The sequence below is a fragment of the Eucalyptus grandis genome, chromosome 6 (genome assembly GCF_016545825.1).
Source record: "Eucalyptus grandis isolate ANBG69807.140 chromosome 6, ASM1654582v1, whole genome shotgun sequence".
Classification (NCBI taxonomy): Eukaryota; Viridiplantae; Streptophyta; class Magnoliopsida; order Myrtales; family Myrtaceae; genus Eucalyptus; species Eucalyptus grandis.
The window spans coordinates 22,571,723-22,593,721 of record NC_052617.1 but is presented as its reverse complement, the minus strand read 5'-3'; the positions used below and the strand labels follow the sequence as shown (position 1 = coordinate 22,593,721).

General features: G+C 39.0%; 3 protein-coding genes across 4 annotated transcripts; all 3 read left to right on the top strand.

Annotated features, from left to right (window-relative positions):
* The first annotated feature begins 2,499 nt into the window (after positions 1-2,499).
* Positions 2,500-3,973, top strand: LOC104448923 (DNA-directed RNA polymerase III subunit RPC6). Its single transcript, XM_039315054.1, has one exon. The coding sequence runs from the start codon at positions 3,055-3,057 to the stop codon at positions 3,781-3,783; it is 729 nt and encodes a 242-aa protein (XP_039170988.1). The 5' UTR covers positions 2,500-3,054; the 3' UTR covers positions 3,784-3,973.
* Positions 3,974-5,055: 1,082 nt separating this feature from the next.
* LOC104448922 (1,4-alpha-glucan-branching enzyme 1, chloroplastic/amyloplastic) lies at positions 5,056-14,565 on the top strand. Of its 2 annotated transcripts, XM_010062860.3 has the most exons (14): positions 5,056-5,216; positions 6,396-6,515; positions 6,766-6,976; positions 7,237-7,306; positions 7,396-7,665; positions 7,883-8,789; positions 8,925-9,041; positions 9,306-9,368; positions 11,025-11,132; positions 11,537-11,638; positions 11,965-12,032; positions 12,157-12,238; positions 13,480-13,596; positions 14,117-14,565. In XM_010062860.3, the coding sequence occupies exons 1-14, from the start codon at positions 5,136-5,138 to the stop codon at positions 14,336-14,338; spliced, it is 2,538 nt and encodes an 845-aa protein (XP_010061162.2). In that variant the 5' UTR covers positions 5,056-5,135; the 3' UTR covers positions 14,339-14,565. The 2 variants fall into 2 exon arrangements, with proteins under 2 accessions (XP_010061162.2, XP_010061163.2); XM_010062861.3 differs by lacking the exon at positions 5,056-5,216 and having other exon boundaries at positions 6,770-6,976.
* Positions 14,566-15,927: 1,362 nt separating this feature from the next.
* On the top strand, positions 15,928-18,910 carry LOC104448921 (dolichol-phosphate mannosyltransferase subunit 1). The gene is made up of 8 exons (XM_010062859.3): positions 15,928-16,173; positions 16,629-16,728; positions 16,830-16,863; positions 16,941-17,017; positions 17,551-17,576; positions 17,676-17,840; positions 17,954-18,068; positions 18,492-18,910. Exons 1-8 carry the CDS (start codon positions 16,058-16,060, stop codon positions 18,594-18,596), a joined length of 738 nt encoding a protein of 245 aa, XP_010061161.1. The 5' UTR covers positions 15,928-16,057; the 3' UTR covers positions 18,597-18,910.
* Positions 18,911-21,999: the final 3,089 nt, after the last annotated feature.

Here is a 21,999-nt window from a genome sequence, read left to right as displayed (position 1 = left end):
TGACGCATTAGAGATTGCTTCACTGGCATTTAAAGGACTTGCCTTAGATGAATTGCCTTTATACGGCTTCGGGCTTCTACTCCTAGTGGTGCGGTCAACATTACGCAATTAGTCTAGGTTCAGTTTTGACTATAGCTGCAACCATATGTGTGGGTCTCCCTACATGCGGCTCATGCCTTTCGAGGTGGCCTAAGGCCCCCTTGGCCAATTGTCACTTGCTAGCTCCGTCCTTGCTTATTCTAATTGCGGAAGTGGTGATTCTGAGACCAGCTTTTGAAAAAGTCCAAGGACACCACCAAAATAGTTGTCTGTCACTTCTGACCTCAGCATTATCATTATTGACTTTGACCACGCTGGTCATCACTTCTGGCCGGCAATTGTGTTTCGACGAGTAAGGTGAAAGGGGGTCCAAAGATGATGTCGTGCTATATTTGCATAGATCATCCTTTCCACCCAATTGCATATGTCCTTAATGTCGAGCTTGCCCTTTCACATGTGACTTACGAGCCGGTTGTTCACCCGCCTTCTTTGGCGATGGAGTCCGATTGAATGACCCACAAGAAGTGCATCCTGTCATTCATTAGGCTATCCTAGATTTATGCGAACTCGTGTTGGTTGAGTCATTATGCTCTGAGGTCGACTTCCTAGATACGGGGTTGGAAGGGTTTGAGTAAGGCGTTAGTGGAAGATGGGATTTTCAAAGATTTTTAAAGATTTTCAATTTTATTTTAGGTTGTATATTTTCAAAAAATTTTAACGATTTTTCTTCAATGATTTCAAATCCTATCCTAAATTGTACCAAACATATGATGGGATATTTTTACAATCCAAGAATATATAGAGGACTTCATATTCCCTTTATCCTATCATATTTTAATATGAATTCAGACGACTGAATGAAGTCTAAAGATGTTGCCCTCATTTATATCACCCAATATTCGAGAAATTAAAGCACATTCTCTTCTAGAGTTTCTTTCTAAACACTTTTCTCTTAATGTTCTTTTGTAATTTAATATCTGTAAAAACCTATATTTATCCCATTATGGCATGATGTTAGTTAACATTTTCAAAATTATAGAAATACTTCTTAAGCATCGTTTACATAGAGATCTATTATTCGAAATTAATTTGGAAGACCACTATTATTCGAAATTAATTTGGAAGACCACTATTATTCGAAATTAATTTGGAAGACCAAATTAAACATGCATAGCAATATGACGTAGATAATTACTTAAATAATTTTAATAAAATATTTAATATTTATTTATTTAATTTTCGAGTTTTATTTATATTTATCTATCTATATTTTGAGAATATTAATTTGGAGGAGCGAATCGTGCAATTTTTAGCCAAGTTAATTGGTAATTAATTTATTAATCATTTGCCTTTACTAAGCAACTTAAATGTGAAATAAACATTTTTTCTAAATGAAAAGACAAATAGAAAGAAAGGGATAAGTGCAAGTAAAAGTCCCAAACTTATTATGAAAGTGCGGTTGAGCCATAAAATATTCAAAAAATGAAATCAAGTCTTAAAACTTGTAAAATTGATGCAATCAAGTCCTTTTGCTAACATTATCAATTTAACTAACGAAAAATGTTAGAGGCAATAGCTTACCAAGGCGATGATCGTAGCTGGTTCGAGAGGATGATCGGCCACACTGGGACCGAGACATGGCCCGGACTCCTACGGGAGGCAGCGGTGGGGAATTTTCCGCAATGGGGAAAGCTTGCCGGAGCAATGCCGCGCGGAGGTAGAAGGCCCACGGGTCGTGAACTTTTCCGGAGAAGAAGCAATGACGGTATCCGGGGAATAAGCATCGGTTAACTCTATGCCAAAGATTTTAGGTGAACGGCGGCCGTAACTATAACGGTCCTAAGGTAGTGAAATTCCTTGTCGGGTAAGTTAGCATCTTAAAATTAATTTTTCTCTCCTATGTGTCATTTTTATTATTTTTTAATCAAATCTTATTTAAATTAGATTAAAAAATAAAAAAGAAAATCTGAAAATTTATTAAAAAACAAAACTAAAAAAAAAAAGAAGAAGAGAAAGGGATGTAGGCTAATTGATGGGGCACTTTTGCCACTGCGCCTATCACTGTGCCTAGACGAAGGCGCCTAGATTTGGGTGACGCCAACCCTAGGCGAAGGATGGCCTCACTAGGCTCGGGCGAGTATTGACGTGGCCTAGATCTGGGTGCGTTTGCTTGGGCTAGTAAGGGCTGACCACCTTTGCCCAAAGTTGTGAAGGTTGTCGACCCTTTTGGTGATGGGTGACAATGGTGGAAGCGCTCCACCGGCAATGTGTTTATGTTTATTTCATTTAGACAAAAGTTCATTTTTAACCTCAAACGTTCATTTTTATTATTTTTTCAAAATTTATTTAAATTAAATTAAAAAAATTGAAAAGGAAAATCTGAAATTTTATTGAAAAAACTTTAAGAAAAAGACAAACGAAGAGAAAAGGAACACATTTTTCTTGAGCCACGCTTTGTCAATGTGTTCTTTTGTCTATGTTTTGCGGTTCGTTTCGCTTATGAATCAATGATCAAAGACAATGTCGCATGGTCAGTTTAATTTGTACATTTCATGACTTTGTACTTGATTGATGAAGGGTTTTCCTGCCAAGATCTTGGTTGAACAGTAACTCCTGTCTGCACTTTTTCTGATTAGCTTTTATATTACGGGGTGTAGGACTAAAATTGCACTTTTTCCTTGTCTCTGAACAGTGGCCAATGCGTCGGCATCTGTGGTTTATAATGTTTCTGTTGTTGTTCGTTCTATTTGGTTTCCTATATCTCATTGCCTTTGCTTCAATTTTTTTTTTGTGATTAATATCCAATGGCGCTTTTGAGCTAGCGATTAATGTTCTTTGACTTTTCCCCTTGGTTGTTCCATTTTGGATCGAAGCTATAAGCAAACTCTTTTCCCAGTTACTGACATATGCTTTGTAAATTATCTATTATTGGCATGTTAATCTATTTTGGAACTGGAGGAAGCTATGTTCTTGTCTGGTTAAGACTTCACTATTTCGATAATGTCATGAACTTTTATGTGTGCGCTCTCTCTCTATTCAGTGACGGCAATGGGAAAAAGGAAGCGTCCGGACTCAAAAGTTCCTGCTCTGTCCATGACCGAGCAAGAGAAGATCGTCTACAATCTGATCCAGAGCAAGCAAGACTTGGGCATCTGGTCGAGGGACATGAAGCGGGAGACTAGCCTCCCTAACAACGTCGTAGACAAGTCTCTCAAGTCCCTCTGCAGCAAAGGCCTGATCAAGGAGGTTGTCACTGTCTGGTCCAAGAGCCGAAAGCACTTCCTTGCCTCCGAGTTTGAGCCCTCCTCAGAGATCACTGGCGGGAAGTGGTATGACCAAGGGACCCTCGACACTGAGTTCATCGACTTCCTTAAGGACCAGTGCCTGAAGCACATCCGGAATATGAAGATTGCAACAGTGGACATGGTTGCGAACGCCGTCCGGAGGTCGAGGGTCCTGAAGAATGACTGCTCTAGTCAAGAGATTGGTGAGATCGTCAGGGCATTGATTTTGGACAATGACGTGATTGAGATGAGGAGCAATGGACTGGGGGAGTTTGCTTCTGTCCCGACCGGTAGGATGTGTTATAAGTGTAGGAGGTCGCCCGATGCCACGAAGGAACCGAGAGTTGGGGCAATGGCTTCAATACCTTGCGGTGTGTGCCCGCAAATAGCCAATTGTGCACCTGGGGGCGTCATCTCCCCGATGACTTGTGAGTATTATAGTATGTGGTTGGATTTTTGAGTGATGATGGCCTTCTTTGGATGTGTTGGCTGGCAAAAGATATCGGTGCTCTTCTATTCAAAGGGCTTTTGTCACTTGTAGATAATTTATTTGTGTGGCTTGTTAGCAAACCTTAGCACAGCAGCCCTGTAAATACATGCTAGTTTCTGGTAATTGATCTTTACAGATGTAGAATTATTAGCCCTGTAAACTTCATATATGTATATTGACCAAAAAAAAAAAAAAAAAAAACTCCATATATGTATAGCAACTAGCAATATGTGGAAGTGTGTCGATTGGAACAAAAGAAAACCGGTTGGTCGTCTGTGAAAGAAGTTGATCTTGCTCTTTGTTCGTTCATAATTACATGTACAAGTTGTTTCAAAGGTTCACATTAACAATGCGAGAGTCAAAATCTCTTTTTTTGGTAACTTTCTCGTTCACGAACGTAACGAGATTCGAAGTATATTTTTATTCCAGAGGTTCTCGGTTCATATTCAAGTTTCATAAAAGTGATAAGAAAGTCGAAGCACTAGTAGGATTCGAAGTACATTCTTTTAAGTGATTTTCAGTTCATATTCAAGTTTCATAAAAGTGACAAGAAAGTCGAAGCACTGCACTTTTCTTATTCGCGAAAGTAAATGATCGCACTTCTCTTTTCGCTAGACTTGATCTTCTATGATCCACTTATCTTGTTAAGATTGGTACAATCCATATACCTTTCTTATTACAGTAAATAAGGAGGAATCGTCAATATTGGCGGCTTTTGTTCGTGGTGTTGAATAATTCATCTTACTTAGTAGTGCTACTCGAAGTGATGGCTTCGCCAGCACATGCATTATTTTTCATTTTCAGATGCCTCCCATCGCGATCGATAATTTTGAAAATCTCAAGAATCCGCAAGTAAGATCCCTCGCAAGTGCTCTCCGTACAGCACAAGTAAAGATGATCCTTCCAGTTTGGGACAGCACATTTTTCATTTTCAATCGGCCGTGCACGCCCTTACACGTGGCGGGGCCAGCACCGTCGATGTACGATCAATCACGCTCGCCTCGCCAGCCGTCGCACCAGCGTCCCGTCACGTGCGGGGGCCATCGCAGCGAGAGCAAAATACGCGACCGCACGTGTCGGCCACGTGCGAGGCGTCGATGAGGAGGTGGGGGCGCCTCGCTTCCTCGTCGGGGAGGAAAAGAATAGCTGACAGGGACGGGAACGGATCACGTTGGGACGGCGGGTCCCGCCCCGTTCCGTTACGCTTCTCTCGCTGGGCGTCCTTTTTTAACGGGTTAGCGGGGGGGCGCTTCTCGCTTGGCTTTGCTCTCGACAGACAGCAGAAAAGCCAGGAAGATATCACGCAGAGAGAGAGAGAGAGAATGTACAGTTCTTGCGGCTTCGCTTCGGTCCCTCCTGCGGTGGGATCTTCGTCGCCTTCCTCGAGGACGCAATGCGCGCAGGTGATTTTCCCGTCCGTTCTGTCGAGCTGACGCGCGTACTGTTTTTCGACTTGCTCCTCTGCGGTCGGGATGGAACTCGTTGTGGCGGCTTCAATCGGTGCTTTTTGCCTCTTTTTTCATTTTCCCTTCGCGGGGTTTGGCGTCGGAGAGGAGTGCGATCGCGACCTTTCTTTCCATTCTTGGTCAGTCTATGTGTTTTACTGCCTGACCGAGCTGGGAGCTCGACTCGAAGGCCGCGTTCCGGAGATGGGGTTCAGCTCCGAGAGGCTTGTCCTGAGGAAGAAACAGTTAGCTTTTTTTTTTTTTTTTTTTTTTTTTGGCCAATTCTTTTGAGGGGGTCGCGCCTTACATGAGTTCAGATTGTGGTGGCTGAACTCTATGAATAGGTTAGAGCGTTTTGGTTGATCTGGTGTTCCTTCGATAATCTTATGCCTAAAGCACTTTGTTTGCCTGAGAAGGATGCTATGCCAATGGGGGTGGATGGTAAGATCACGTGGACAAAGTGCTTTAGGCATCAAATCAGCGTATTTCTTGTTCTGCGGAACTGAAACTGTTGGAGAAACCCCATTCTTTATCTTCATATGCACTTATTCTTGCGGGTGATAGTAAGTTAGGAACTTTTTGGGGGGTCGTTGTAATGCAATAATGGTACTTCATATGTGGCCTGGGCAATCAATCTGTCCAGAAGCACTGTATGATTAAAATGAGGACTTCTAAAATGAGGGTTGTCAAGTTGGTTAAGATCCAATATTGGACTACTACGCCTTAGGAAGGGTCATCATGAATTTGGGTCCCGGTGAAGAAAATTACCTTTGGCGTTGGATTTTAGAAAACCAAAGGGATTGTTGAGTTGGTCAAGACGTTGTACCAGACTGTGTCTTAGGTGACGTGGTCATCATGTGCTGTCCCAGTGAAGACAATTTCCCTGGGAGGCACCCTCAGGGCCTGCTGACTCAGTAATTATAAGGTCCCAGTTGGATGGGCAGGACTTGTGATCCAGTGAGATGGTGGAGTGCTTTAAGAGGTCCAGTTAGATTGGAAATCTGAAATGTAGTCTCTTCTTAAGTACTTTGTGTTTTTTTAGTTTGTATTTTTCATGATTCTATTTGTTATTCATCAGGGTCTTATCAATCTGATATTTGTAATGTAAGCTGACATGTATTTTTTGATCCGTGACAGACCTCCAGAAATAGCAGGACGGTTGCCAACCGGCAATTTGGCGGAGTTTTCAGCCAGTCTTCTCAATTATTTAGGCGCCACAAGCTCCATTTTCCATCACGAGTTCAGAGACAGGGGAGGGTATGCATGCCTATTTATTGAAAGAGGAAGTGCTGTCTTGCCTTTTGGATATTCTATGGACTATAAGAAAGACTTAAATGAACTATTTATTTCCATGAAAAGATGGTTCTAAGAAGCTATTTGTAGAGCATGGGACTCCGGGGATTGGTGAAGACGTGATGTTTAATGCATTGGTCACATAACACATTTGCTTTCACTTTTCTTGCAGTCCTGATGAATAATGACATGATGCAATTTCTTTCTGAATCAGGCAGACCGTAATCCCAAAATTTTAGGGGTCTTAACAGATGACAGCTCAACAATGACTCCAATAGAGGATGAAATTGAAAGGATTGGCATCCTAAATGTTGATCCAGGCTTGGAACCATTCAGAGATCACTTTAAATATAGAGTGAAAAGATATGTGGATCAAAAAAAGCTCTTTGAAAAGCATGAGGTTGGTCTTGAAGAATTTGCAAAAGGTGATGTATGCGGTTGATGATTGTACTTGTACCTTGTCAAGTTCTACTTCTTACTATGGCAAAAACAATAACCAGTTTTTGGTAATTCAGTTTCTGACTGCTGCTACATGTGGATAGTCCTGATTATGCTTGAACAAACTAAACCAAATATGCCAAATATGCTTTCTCAAACGGCATTAAACAAAAGTAATGTGTCATTGAACTTTTGACTGCCTTTCCCTCATGTTCCAAAGCTTTTGTCCTCGCCTTGTCCATTATAGGTTATTTAAGTTTTGGATTTAACCGTGAAGATGGTGATATAGTGTACCGCGAGTGGGCACCAGCTGCTCAGTAAGTCCTAGCTATTTTGCTAGTTTCTTGAGGATAATGTGTTCTATCAATTGATTTCTCTGGAACGAAGCTATTTTCCGCTTATGTAGGGAAGCGCAACTGGTAGGAGATTTCAATGGATGGGATGGCTCTAACCACAACATGGAAAAGAATCAATTTGGTGTGTGGACTATCAAAGTTCCTGATATAAATGGGGTACCAGCAATCCCTCACAATTCAAGGGTCAAATTTCGTTTCAAGCCTGGTAATGGAGTTTGGATTGATCGGATACCTGCTTGGATTAAATATGCAATTGTGGAGCCTTCCAGCTTTGCAGCACCATATGATGGCGTTTATTGGGACCCGCCACCCTCGGAAAGGTGACAACATGGCATACATTCATGCTTTTCCTAGAGATTAAAAAAAATAAAATTAAGCTTAGCTCAGATTCGTTGCATTTTTATGGTTTTTCAATGTGGCATAGCTTCCTCCATCTTGTTCTGAGATTCCTGAAGAAAGTGTGCCTTGTGATTTATGTTCTTCAACTTAACGCCACATACATGATGAGTTGTCAACTATGCTTCTTTTACTTTTCAGGTATCAATTCAAGTACCCCCGTCCTCCAAAACCAGATGCCCCACGCATATATGAGGCTCATGTTGGAATGAGTAGCTCAGAGCCTCGTGTTAATTCATACAGAGAGTTTGCTGATGATGTTTTACCTCGAATTTGGGCTAACAACTACAATACTGTTCAGTTGATGGCTGTAATGGAACATTCATACTATGGATCATTTGGCTATCACGTCACCAATTTTTTTGCTGTAAGCAGTAGATCAGGAACACCTGAAGACCTAAAGTATCTTATTGATAAAGCTCATAGCTTAGGTTTGCGGGTGTTGATGGATGTTGTTCACAGCCATGCAAGTAATAATGTCACTGATGGACTCAATGGATTTGACATTGGCCAAAGCTCACAAGAGTCATACTTCCATACAGGAGATCGTGGCTATCATAAGTTGTGGGATAGCAGACTATTTAACTATGCCAACTGGGAAGTTCTTCGGTTCCTGCTATCCAACTTGAGGTGGTGGCTTGAAGAGTATCAATTTGATGGCTTTCGGTTCGATGGAGTAACTTCAATGTTGTACCATCACCATGGGATCAATATGGCGTTTACTGGAAATTATGGTGAATACTTCAGTGAGGCAACAGATGTTGATGCTGTTGTCTACCTAATGCTAGCCAATTGCCTGATCCATAATATTTTGCCTGATGCAACTGTTATTGCTGAAGATGTATCTGGTATGCCTGGACTTGGCCGACCAGTCTCTGAAGGGGGAGTAGGTTTCGACTACCGCTTGGCAATGGCCATCCCTGACAGGTGGATTGATTACTTGAAGAACAAGAAAGATGAAGAGTGGTCTATGAAAGAAATATCATGGAGTTTGACGAATAGGAGATATAGTGAAAAGTGCATATCATATGCTGAGAGTCATGACCAGGCATGAGTGCTCCTCCTTTTCTTGATCTATTCCTCAGTAGCTATTTGCTTTGCCATCTACTTTGAATTCTAGTCCGAAATTGGTAGGACCTTCTTCATTGCATATGAATACCGTTCTAACTCTTGTATTTTTCAGGCCATAGTTGGTGACAAGACAATTGCGTTTCTCTTGATGGATAAAGAGATGTACTCTGGTATGTCTTGTTTAACGGATGCATCTCCTTCTGTTGAGCGGGGGCTTGCGCTTCACAAGGTCTGTCTAAATAGGATCCTAGTGATGATTAACAATTAGGTTCTTTTAGTACCCTAGCTTGATGTGGCTGGCACTTGTGGTTTGATTTGAATATTTATCTTGAGACCAATCATGGCTAAGCATGAAAATTGAGTTTTCTCTTAATATTTGCTGTACTATTATGTTTCGGTACCTGCCAAAAGTTAACAGAAGTCGATTGCACAATATTAAACATTCAGACCGCTTGTGTGGCTGTTGATAACCTTTGTTATTTTGTTCTTTCAGATGATACATTTTATCACAATGGCATTAGGGGGTGAAGGTTACCTGAATTTTATGGGAAATGAGGTTAGTTCTCTGGCTGCCTTCTGACTAGTCATTGCTAACTCTAACCTTCTTATAAATTATTCAGGATGCATAACCATAGAATCAAGCTTACACATTCTTTATTAATTCAAATTTTGCTGAAGAAAGAAGAAGGAAGAAAGAGTATGCTAGAAAGTTGATCAAGAGCCTTGACAAAGACTAAGCAACAAATCCACTTTATTAATGTGGGCTAAATAGTGAACCTTTATTCTCTGCAAAAAGTTCTTTCCAGAAACATATAGGAAGAATTTTGAACTAAAAGCTTTGGAGATCAAAAGCATTTCATATGGAGAAATAGGGAGAAAGTAAAAGTTAACAATCAAATTCAAGACCTAATGGTGGACCACTAGGTTGATACCTCATGCCCAAAATTGAGCTGAGATTGTATGATAACATTCTCTTTCTTTGTATTCTTTAATTATTTTATGTTGCCTGTCTACTGGGCTGGTGGTTGTTTGCACCTTATTTGCATGTCACCCTCCTTTCTCTTATGTTGTGTGTGCTATGACGTTATGGAATCAAATGAGAAAATGAAATGAAGAACAAATGGAATAGAATGATATGAAGATGGAGTGATGATTCACTGATCTTTGTTTGGTTTTATACCAGAATGGAATGGAATGAAAATTCTTCTATTTAATTGTAATGGAAGTGGAATGGATGTGGATTTTGCAATTTCAATTTTAATTTTTATAATGTAATTGCATTTTCTGAATTTAGAATTTTGTTATAGTGGAGTACAATTGTAACTTAATTATGAAATAATTTACCACTTCAACATGATAAAAAAACATATACATTAAAACAACATCATTAATTTCTTTATTGTAAATTAAGATTATATCATGTATTATTTTATTCAAGGTTATGTTATATTTTATAGAGTATTAGTATAAATCTTAATAAACTAAATAATTCCCAAAAACTATAAAAATTAGAGTAGCCATAATTATAAATATGTTTAATTTAATAAATTTATTTTCATATCAATAATTGGTTTACTGGGATTCATGTCTTTTAAAAAGAAAAAGAAAAACAAAATGAAGGGATGCTTATGGCATGACAAAGCAAATATTGGGACATGAGACGGGCAACAATCTTTTTCCCTCAATTTTTGAGCCAAGGAATCATCATTCCATTGGTGTGGTAGCAGAACGCTGATTCCTGCAAAGTGCAAGAATCGAGAATCTGCGGGAATGGGCAATTTGATTCCACCTAGAGGTACCAAATGGAGGAATTGAGGTTGCTTACGGAATCAACTTCCCTTTCCTAGATGACTACAACGTACCAAACATGACATAATCACTTGAGTTTTTGGGTGGCGTGCCTAGTATGGTACCAAAGCCAAGTTTTGATTTCTTCACGCCCGATTAACTGTTATATGGTGCTTCATCTGTATTATTCTTTGTGTCAATTCCTGGTGCCATCATCTGTCCAGTTTGCATTGAGAGGGCATGACAATTACCCACATCGCTTATCTACAATGTTTGTCTAGCTTTATATACATGTGACCCTTCTTGACCTAATAACTTATGCCTTAGAGTAAAAATTGCTTAACAGTTTTAATCTCTCTTTTTGGGTTGATGTTGGTTTTCAAGTTTTCACATCCCTAAAGTATTCACTTACTATTTCTGACAGTTTGGCCATCCGGACTGGATTGACTTTCCAAGAGAAGGTAATAATTGGAGTTATGACAAATGCAGACGCCAGTGGAACTTAGTGGATGCAGAACACCTGAGATATAAGGTTTGAGGTCTTATTTTGATTGTCTTTGTTCTTGGCAGCTTGCACTATCACTGGCAGTTTCTTTGACTGAAAGTTAAGGAATGTTCATTGTTACATTTGACTTTTACCACTAAAAATTGCTTATATACGCATGATTGCACATCATATCAATCATTTGTACTTGATGATTTCAAATAACTAAAGCGAGTTCCTTAGTGTTTCCTTATGCTGGTTTTGAATATTGAGATGGACATTTGCTGCAAAATACATTGAAATATGCCACAAGTGAGAACAGTGCTCATCCTGACTACGACATAAGAGCTGTATACAATACTCTCATTTATTGTTATTTATTAGGTCATAACCATTTGTGTTCTGTCTATAAATCCTGACATGTCCTTGCTATCTTTTTTCTTGGTTTTTAGTTCATGAATGCATTTGACCGGGCAATGAATTTGCTGGATGAAAAATTCTCAATTCTTGCATCAACAAAGCAGATTGTGAGCAGCACAAATGAGGAAGATAAGGTATGTAAGAATTTGGAAAAACATAAATTGATTTTACCCTTAATATTAGCGGAAGGAATATTTTGTTGATTCTCAATTTGATACCACTGAGATCAGAGGTGTATAGAGCAGAATATCTTCCTTGAAAGTGCTTAATTTTAAGAGCAATTTTTAGGATGATTAGTTTAAAGGCATAGGGGTTGGTTGGGCAGAGGCGATGGCACTTTTTTGTCTAGCCTGTTATTGTATGCTTTGTCTATAAGTACATTCTTGAAGTGTTGCCCTAACTAATTCATGTGAGTCCCCATCGTTTTCTGAGTAGCATTTATCGATTGTCCACTTGACAGGTTATTGTCTTTGAGCATGGAGATTTGGTTTTCGTTTTCAACTTCCATCCAGAGAATACATACGATGGGTATTTTATCTTGTCCTTTCTAGAAAAATACTGACTCCTTTTCTGAGACAGTTTAAAGACGCCGCCCTTGTTTATTGATTGCAATTTTGTAGAACATTCTAAATTAGTGAGCTGGAATATTCAGGTACAAAGTCGGGTGTGACCTGCCGGGGAAGTATAGAGTTGCACTGGACAGTGATGCTTGGGATTTTGGTGGGCATGGAAGGGTATGGAATTTCTTGCCTTCTTATTCCAGATCTCAACTCCAGTCCATAGCAGCCACTAGTTTCAGGACCTATCGATTCAGCTTGGAATGAGTCAAGCTTTTAAATCAGCAGTTGTGAATAGATATAGGCAATTTGCATGTCTTTAATTTTACCTCTTTTGTTTTCTTAATTGGGGATTTGTAACTTGGAATTGGCCATCGAAGTGCATGAAACAGAAGATGTAACATTGCCTTATGCTTGGGGCAGTGGTGTTTCTGTGACAGGGCTGCAGGAAGAAATCCCACTTGATTTTATGAGTGTAAAATTATTCCTAGGGATTGGCTTTTTCTGTGTTCTATTCTTTTGCTCATTTGCAGTCGCATGATAGGAGCCATGATATGCTTTGCTTCGAATCTATTACTTAGATTTAAATATCTGAACATTGCAAGTATCTAAGATGGATGTTATTATCTTCACATTTAGTAGTGGCAAAGAATAACCAAGTGAATGGTTGTTGGAAGATGTAACTTATACTTGAGTATTAGGCTCGCTTTTGTAATTTTTTCTGAAGAAGTATAATTAATAAAACACTTTAAGTTACTCCAATTATATATGACTTGGTTCTTTTGTTAGTGCCTTTTAAATAAACAAAATTGTAAATAAAAACAAGAAGAAGATTTGTAGGTTTCCTTTTTGGTGTACGAGTCAAAGAAAAGTTGAAGGAATATATTTTGTAAATGTGGATCTTTGGATGAAATTCACAGATTACTAATCTGTCATTTGGTGCTGTCAGCTCTGCATTCCCTACTTCCCTCGAGGTAGTGGCATAACTGCAACTTAAGTTCTTCACTTAAGCAGCTAAAGCAATCGAGAGGAATTACTGTGGGCAGTTGGTAATTCATTGCTTGTAAATTATCGTCAAACTCAGATGTAGACAGGTGGCAAGTATGGCCTACTAAAACGTGAGGGCATGTGGAATATTTAGATGTGTGAGACTGATGTAGTTGTACATCTTCTGATTTAGTTTTGTGGTCTATGCTGTTGAGATTTCTATTTTGTAGTTCCTAATTGGTTACTTTGGTCTTCCAACACAGAAGATTGCATGCCCAAAACTTTTGTTAATTCCAATGGCCACAATCAGTCTGGTTACTTCAAGATGTTTAATTATGTTTTTCTGTTTGTTCTGCCTCACTCATGATGAGACTCCGGCAATTCTCATTTCTTTCTTTTTCCTGTGTACATCTGTGGCTTGCTTCGTGCAGGTGGGGCATGGTTTCGACCATTTTACTTGTCCTGAAGGAATACCTGGAGTGCCTGAAACAAACTTCAATAATCGTCCCAACTCATTCAAAGTACTGTCGCCGGCACAGACTTGTGTGGTATGTACAAACTATTTTAAGTTCGTTTTCTAATCCAAAATGTATAAATCCGTTATGTTCAGTGTAAATACCTGGTCAACTTTCTTCTGAACTTCTCCAGGAAGAATTTGAAGCTGGGTGCAATATTGTTCATCAATGTCATGATTTAATAATTACAAGCAGCAGTAACCCATATATGTTGAAGATGATTATGGATATGATCACTCGTCACTTTTTAAAGCGACATGAACTAATTAGTATATCACAGATTCGCTGTTTTTGATGAGGTAGTCGATATTGAGTTGGCATGGGGAGGCTTCTAATTTGCTAAGTGCTTAGCTATTAGCCTCCCTTGACAATTAAGTGACTCACTAGGTAGTAGGTATCTAGCAGGGAACAAACAGAATTTCTTTCCCCCCTAAAAGGACTCGCCTCATTTATTTCATTTGTTTTCTGCTTCACCAGCACTGATTGTTCTGCCATCACGTAGACGGTGCTATATGTAGCCTTTGCTTAATGCTGGTTTAATCTTTTTTTACAGGCTTATTATCGGGTTGATGAAAGTCTAGAAGACATTGACCTCCAAGAGAATGACCCAGACACAGTTGAGGAGGCGGACGATTCGGTTATGACCGATGTCGTGGCGAGGCAGGCGGATTTGGAAGAGTTAATGTTGCGTCTAGAAGAGAAGGATGATGACATTGATCCAAAGGCCATGAGAGATTATGAAGTGGATTTTGGAGAGGGGACATCAGACGATTGAGAGCGCAGCGCGTGCAATCTTCTCGCAAATCTCATATACTGTAGGTAGCCTTCATAATCCTGCCGGCTTTGCCTAGTGCAGTTGTTATGTGTGTAAGTAAGCGGCCGACAGCGGCCGACATCTTTTTCTTTTTGCCCTAGCATGTAGTGATGCAATATATGTATATATATATATGTGTGTGTACACATACATATGTATATTGTATATATATATAAATGTTATATAAATGTGTTTAACACGGTCAAAATCTGTCGAAGGACATTCAAAGAAAATTAGGCTCTGAGCTGAGCTCCGTTGGTTCTTGCTGGGGTTGAGTTTGTTTCCTAGAGGTTCCGGTCGAGGTGATTTGGGTTCTGGTAGGTTCCGGTAGGTGCTTCGCCATGTCCTGCGTCTCAAAGTTGGAAGAGAACTACTGCTCATGGGAATAATCATTATCATTTCTGGAAGTTTGGATAATCATAGGTCAATAGCTACCTAAGGAAACTCCGATTCGATCTTATCCCCGAGAAGGGAACGATCGCATACTAGGCTCTTCCTCGTCCTCGGGTTTTGCACTATTTTGGATACGAAAATAATAAAACAAATTGAATTTAATTCTCAACTGTTTTTATGGGAAATTGGATTGAATATGGATTTGAGCCATGATACATGGTTTCATTTCATAAAATCTTACGATTTTCTAATGTAAATCAAGTAGATTTTACATTAAAGATATGTATTCACTATTAGTCTTTCCTTATTTGAACCTTGGTTTTCGCTTGTTGGCTGTGCCGATCAAGGTTGAAGATGGGTATCAAATTTGGAAGTAATAATTGCATATTGAATCCAATCGATTATGCATATAAATACGCGATCAATCGGTTTTCTAATTTTAACCAATTTGCGAGGTAATAAATCAAGTTTGTCCCCAACGCCAATAGAAACTTTGAAATACTGGAGACATTTGGTTTTTATTTATTTAATTAACTTTCAAGTTACCTCTTGCATATAAATAAAATAATTATTATTTCTTAGCCACTTCTGGAGTAATACTGAATAATGATCGTAATAACAGAAAACTATGAAAAACTTGTATCGCTACTTTTTATCAAAGATAATATATTGGTATTAATCATCATAAAAAATCTCAAATTGGTATTTTGGTGAAAATTTACTCCAAATTAATAAGCACAAAATTAGTACACTTATGATAAATTTATCTTTAGTTAGTTTTCATTAAATTTTATTGTTAAATTCTTTGAGTTGGATGACACATGACGGTTGACAAGTGTACCGGTTTGGAATTTTACCTTATTTTTATTACATGTGTATCGATATGTGATTTTTTTGTAGTATTAGTATAATTTAACGGAAATTTATGGAGGATAAATTTGTCATAGCTGTTAGGTTAAATTATCATAGTTGTATGGGTTCGAATTTTTTTGTGGTATGAACTCATAATATCGAAAGTTTCACGGGTTCATGGCAAAAGCTGCAATGGAGAGGCACACGGTATTGGGCCGAAACCGGCCCAATTTCGATGAACACGGCCCATGGGCCGAACACCGCAGTACCCGTCGCCCCCTGAAATTGACAAAGACGCCACCACTTTCGACGGAGGCGAATAACCCGACGGCGGAGTCAAAGCCGCGCTCGAGGCAGAGATCGACGATCTGAAAGCATCTTCCGCGTCGTTCGCGAGAGGGATCAAAGCTCGAGGTCCGCCGATCCTGCTCGTCAATGGAGGACGTCCGGCCGGAAGGAGGGGCCGGCGACAAGTACAGCTTGATAGTGCCCACCTACAACGAGCGCCTCAACATCGCCCTCATCGTTTACCTCGTCTTCAAGCATCTCCGGTAACGAAACGCTCTTCCCTTCCGATCGGGATTCTCGCGCGTCGGGCGCGCGCTCCTCACTTATTTGCTCCTTCGCTCCGTTCTGTTTTTTGTCTTCTCTTTTGGGGTGGATACATCGTGTTTTCTTTTTCTCCAATCGGATGGGCTCCGGTTGTGTAGCTGCATTGAGGAGTGATGGCGGATTGTTGATTTCAATGCGCTTGTTCGTGGGTGTAATCGTGGCGCGCCGAAAGGCGTTCGGCTTGTTTTTTTGTTTTTTGTTTTTGGTTCTTTCTTTCCTTTTTAAGTAAGTGTGTTAGGATTTTGACCGTGAATTTGGGTTTTCGATGTTCACAACCAAGTTTTTCAGAAGTCGGAAAAAAATGTGTCATTATTGGCCCGAAAAAAAGAAGAAGAAAAATTCGTACTTGATTGTGATGATGATCTTGTAGCATTTTCTTTCCTGCCCGATACAGAGATGTCGATTTCGAGATCATCATCGTCGATGATGGAAGTCCGGATGGTACTCAAGACATTGTTAAACAGTTGCAGCAAGTGTATGGCGACGACAGGATTGTAAGTTCGACTCGTTGGATGATAACTTCGGCTTCGATTTGATTGGTTGTTTTGCTGTTTGCTAATTTACTCTTCTACTTTCGGGTTGTTATTTGGTGCAGCTTTTAAGAGCAAGGCCTAGGAAGCTCGGTTTAGGTGAGTTGACGAGTCTATGGCACTCTACATATCTTCTGTGTACAAGGGATTTGGGTCTGATGTAAGTTTAATTTCAGGAACGGCTTATCGTCATGGTTTGAAGCATGCATCTGGCAATTTTGTTGTGATCATGGATGCTGATTTGTCTCACCATGTAAGTATGCGCAATCCATTCATATAGAATTGGAAGTTCATTATGGTGGGAAATCTCATCTTCCACTCTTTTCCATCGAGGGAGGGACATGGCTATGTCCACTGAAATGTGGATTTTGGATGAATGCCAATGTTAGGTAGATAGTACAATGCCTTTTCATTCATCAACTTTAGTCTCAAAGCTCTGGTTGGACATTCTTTCTGACTCAAACTTTGAGGGAGTTCTTGTGGCTTTTTCAGAGATTTATCATACTTAACAGATGTCATGCAAAGACTAGGCAGATGTCTTGATTGTTGAAATAGCATGATTGCATTCCTTGTAGTATCAATATGAGACCCATATGTGGGGTAATTATTCCCGATTATCCTTGCTACCGTAGGGATATGGCAGGGCGATGAATTGCCTAAGTTTGGATCTCTTTGTTATTTTCTCTGGATAAAGTATCCGTCGTTCATTTTGAATACTATTTCCTTTCCTTCCCTTCCTCCTTTCCCTTCTCATCTCTCTCTGATCTGTTTGGTCTGGTTATGCAGCCCAAATATTTGCCGAGTTTCATCAAGTAAGGAACTTGCTCAAACTTTTGCATTGCTCTCATGCCTACCAATGCTTGTACATTGGTGAAATCCTCCTAAGTCATTTTCTTCGTCATGTTTATTAGGAAACAGCAGGAAACTGGTGCGAGCATAGTTACCGGGACTCGGTACGTTAAAGGTGGGGGTGTGCATGGATGGAATCTTATGCGTAAACTCACTAGCAGGGGAGCCAATGTGCTAGCTCAGACATTTCTATGGCCTGGAGTATCTGATTTAACTGGATCTTTCCGGTAGGTGATTAGAATAATAGATGTAGGAAGTACACGAAATTCTTGTCTTCATTGTCAGCAGCTGAAATTATATTGCATAATGAGGGAACTAATAGTTTGTTTATATTTCCAAGTCTCTATCGGAAATCAGTTCTTGAAGATCTTATTAACTCCTGCGTCAGCAAGGGCTATGTGTTCCAGATGGAGATGATTGTTAGGGCCTCTAGAAAAGGATACCATATTGAAGAGGTACTTTATACGACTACCTTACTTCTTTGAACGATGAAGCTTCTTCTTTTTTATTTATAAAAAAGCATGTGCCTCCTTTTAAAGTATAAGCTAGTTGTCTGATCCACTACCTACCATTTATACATGCAGACTGTTCTAGTATTCCAATTTGACGGTTTCACTTTGGTCCACTTAAACTGTTTGATGTTTTAAGTTTTGAAGTTCGAACAATGCATGTATTACTGACACCTTTCTTGTATTGTGGAACGCATCATCTTCTTGCCTTCTCATCCTTGTCTCTGTTGTGTTGTCATGCACGGTTACTCTTTACAACCAGAACTTAATCGAAATTGAGATATATCTGCCAAGCTAATCAAGTAAATTGCATGGCACCATTTCATGTTTACATTACCTCTTCTGATTCATGTTTTAATCAATCTGCAGGTTCCTATTACATTTGTTGACAGAGTATTTGGAAGTTCAAAGCTCGGGGGATCTGAAATCGTTGAATATCTAAAAGGCCTTGCATATCTACTGGTCACAACATAAATTTGAAGATCGTCTTCTTTAGCATCTTAGTTCACTAACTTTCCGTGATACAAATTAGCAAAGGTCATAGACAAGGTCTTGCAGCAGTTGCTGCTTTATACTCTATCCCGTTGCTGGGGTTTTTTCAAGGTGACGATGTATATTTTAGATGGGTTACTCAACAGAAGCATGTCTTTATGGACTAAACATGATGATGAAATTGATGACTGTTGGAAGTTGTGGCCTTAACAATTGTTTTGGGTCCATGTATTATGAGCGTTTATACAGTACTAATTTTTCATTGGATCAACTACAGAGGAAGGGAAGATTACCAACGCTCTTGCAGTCTGCTTTTTCCTTATATTCTGTGTGTTTTGGCCATAGTTTAAACCAGAGTAGTTGAAAGATGCATGGAGCAGGAAGCAGTTTGATTCTGATCAGCAGTTTGGCAGTGAATGGCCCTCATTCCTGTTATGCATCAAGTTCGTGCCTCTGCAGGTATAACTTCTACCTTGAACCCGTGACTCTCTTGGTAGTCATTGTATCATATGGAGTGTGAGCTTATATCATCCTTGGTAACTCGACGTGGCATGAAATAAGCAGGTTGAACTTTGGATCAAGGATAGATGCTTATTGCGCAATAATGCGGTAAATTCAAGATAGACCTTTGCGTATGAGCCACTTTACCAATTGCCCTTGGTAATGGAAAGTAGGTCCCTTGATGTACAATCTCACGTGAATTCTTTGCAAGATCACATCAACTGGACACCCCCACGATGCCGAATCCATGTCCCAATCAATAAAATTTCCTTGCATATTGCGAATTTATTAAGTTCATAAAATGACAATGTTGAATTGGGCATTGGTACGCTGACACTTTTGTGTATCTATTGTGCGCACATGTTCATAAGTAGGTCAACTAATGATATGGTTCTTCCTAACTTCATCAATTTACTAGTGAACGCCATTAATCTAATAAGTGATCGTCCATTAGTAGTGCGCAGTAGGTCCCTCTCTCGTACGCGATTCTAGCATGCTGGTGCATACGTTTTGGATCCCCACCTCAAGCAAACTGTCGCGCAGTGTCTGTCGTGCGAGAAGGACAAGGCTCAGGAAAGTGTCACAATGACGGGCCGGACGTGCGGACCTCAAGAAAGATAAAAAGAAACCAAATCGGGTAAAATTAATTTGCTTTTCTCGTTTTTATTTGGCCTATTTTCCTTAATTGTGTGGTTCCCCAAATATATATTTCTCGTCCCCTTGCCAGACTATCAGATGTTGTTAACGGCGATACAAATATGGGGAATATTTATTTCGTTGAAAATTTTATGATATAAAATATTTTTTACAAAAATCATTTTTGAGGAAAATTTAGTTTTTCTTTATTTGATGGTTAGATATGAAAAGAGATTTCCTTTTTATTAAAAAGAAAAGTTGACTTCTCCTAATTTACAATTATTGTTTTTATCCATGGAAGATTTTTTTGTAAATCATTTTTTTTTTTTTTTTTTTTTACAATTTTGGGCCAGCCTACCATCCCCGTTCACAAGCAAGGACTTGCGACCCTCGCTTAGTTTGGTCGAGGGCATTGTTGCCCTTGCTAGCCACAAGCGAGAGTGAGTCAAGCCTCCGCTTGGACCTAGGTGAAGACGTTGTGGCCCTAACCTAGATCTGGATGAGGGCTCGACTTGCCCTGAAGGCCCTTGCCAGTAGCCATCGAGGATGGGGTTAGAAAAAAAAAAGATAGAAAGAAAAGAAAAGAAGACTTAAAAATGTTTTTAAAAATTATTCACGTCAACACTATGCTTGGCATTCACGTTGTCGATTTTCAATTGAAATTGGCTGAATAGACTATATCGCTAAATTATCAAAAGATTTATGACTCAATTGACATGATTAAAAAGTTTAAAATTGAATTGACATAAGTGTAATAAGTTTAGGATTTTTTGTAGTATTTTTCTTGGAAGGAAACTACCTCACCTGATGGAACAGTAGTAAGTTCCCAACAACACTTAGAAGAAAAAAATAGAGCAAATTGTTGTGATGTTTTTTCCCAAAAGCAATAGAGAAGCTTTTTTTTTTTTTTTTTCCATAGCTTGATAAAGAGTTCGAATGGGATAGAGGTCTAACTTGTCCATTATTAAAGTGTTTGGTTTAAGGCGCCGACCAAGCATTGCAATGCAATAGAGAAGTCGGTGAGGTAAATGGGAATAAATAGAGGATTGGACCACAATGAATTCTTAGGTGGAACTTGTATTATAATTTTCCGAAGTCTATTAAGGTTGTCGTAAGATCTACATGTGTGTTGTATATAGGTTACGGTGAAGTAAATGGGAATAAATAGAGGATTGGACCACAATGAATTCTTAGGTGGAACTTGTATTATAATTTTCCCTAGTCTATTGAGGTTGTTGTAATATCAACATGTGAGTTGTATATAGGTTCCTTAAAATAGAAGAAAGTTGCTACCTCTTGAAAATGACTCATTATTTCGATGAATCATTTCTTCGAATAGAAGAAGGTTACCTATACATTTACTCGAAATCTCACTTATCAGATTCCAAGGAAAATTTTCAAATCAAGCATAAACAAATTATACATATGTCAATTTAATCTTAAATTTGTATGCATAACTTTAATGAAATCCATTTGGCCAATTTTTCACGGAAACCGGTGATAAGATGGTGTGCTATGCCGGCAATGATTAGATTGCTATGTCAATGGTTTTTGGTAAAAATTGGCCGAAAAGACTATTGAAATTTTGCATAAAGGTTTGGGAGTAAATTTGCAAAATTGAAAAGTTTTTAGGGCTAAGAATTGACATCTGTACTAAATATTTAGGACTAATTGGGTAACTTTTTTTAGGAAAAATTTATTCCCTGTCAAGTTTAATCAGTAGGAGTGCAGGAGATCCTCAAAACATTGATAAAGTTTAAAAACGTCTCGTCCATATTTACTAGTTAACTTACCTAATCGGAGTGTAATTTAGCCCGAGTTAGTCTTAACTTGAACAATGTGCAAATTTCATAAGTTATCTTGTTGGGTCGTAACTTACCTTGATTGGACACCATTTACCTAATTGGATGTTTCCTTCATGGGCAATAGATCATTTAAATTCGTTTCACAATATCAACAACATATTCAATTAGTAATATATACAATTTGATAATGCAACGGTCAATAAATTAATCTCAAAGTATCTGAATCGTCCTAAAAATTTTGGTAATTTTCCTTAAAAAGTATTTATTTCCCTTATTAGAAATTATCTCCCTTGGAAGAGTACGTCGGGTTTTATTAGTGACTCACCTTTATGGATCGTGATTAGCCTCAATATCGTCGTAAAGGCTGTTGTACGTACAGTCTGCGATTTATTTTTGTGGCTGGTAGTTTAGCTATATATATATATATCTAAATACAAGAGCGC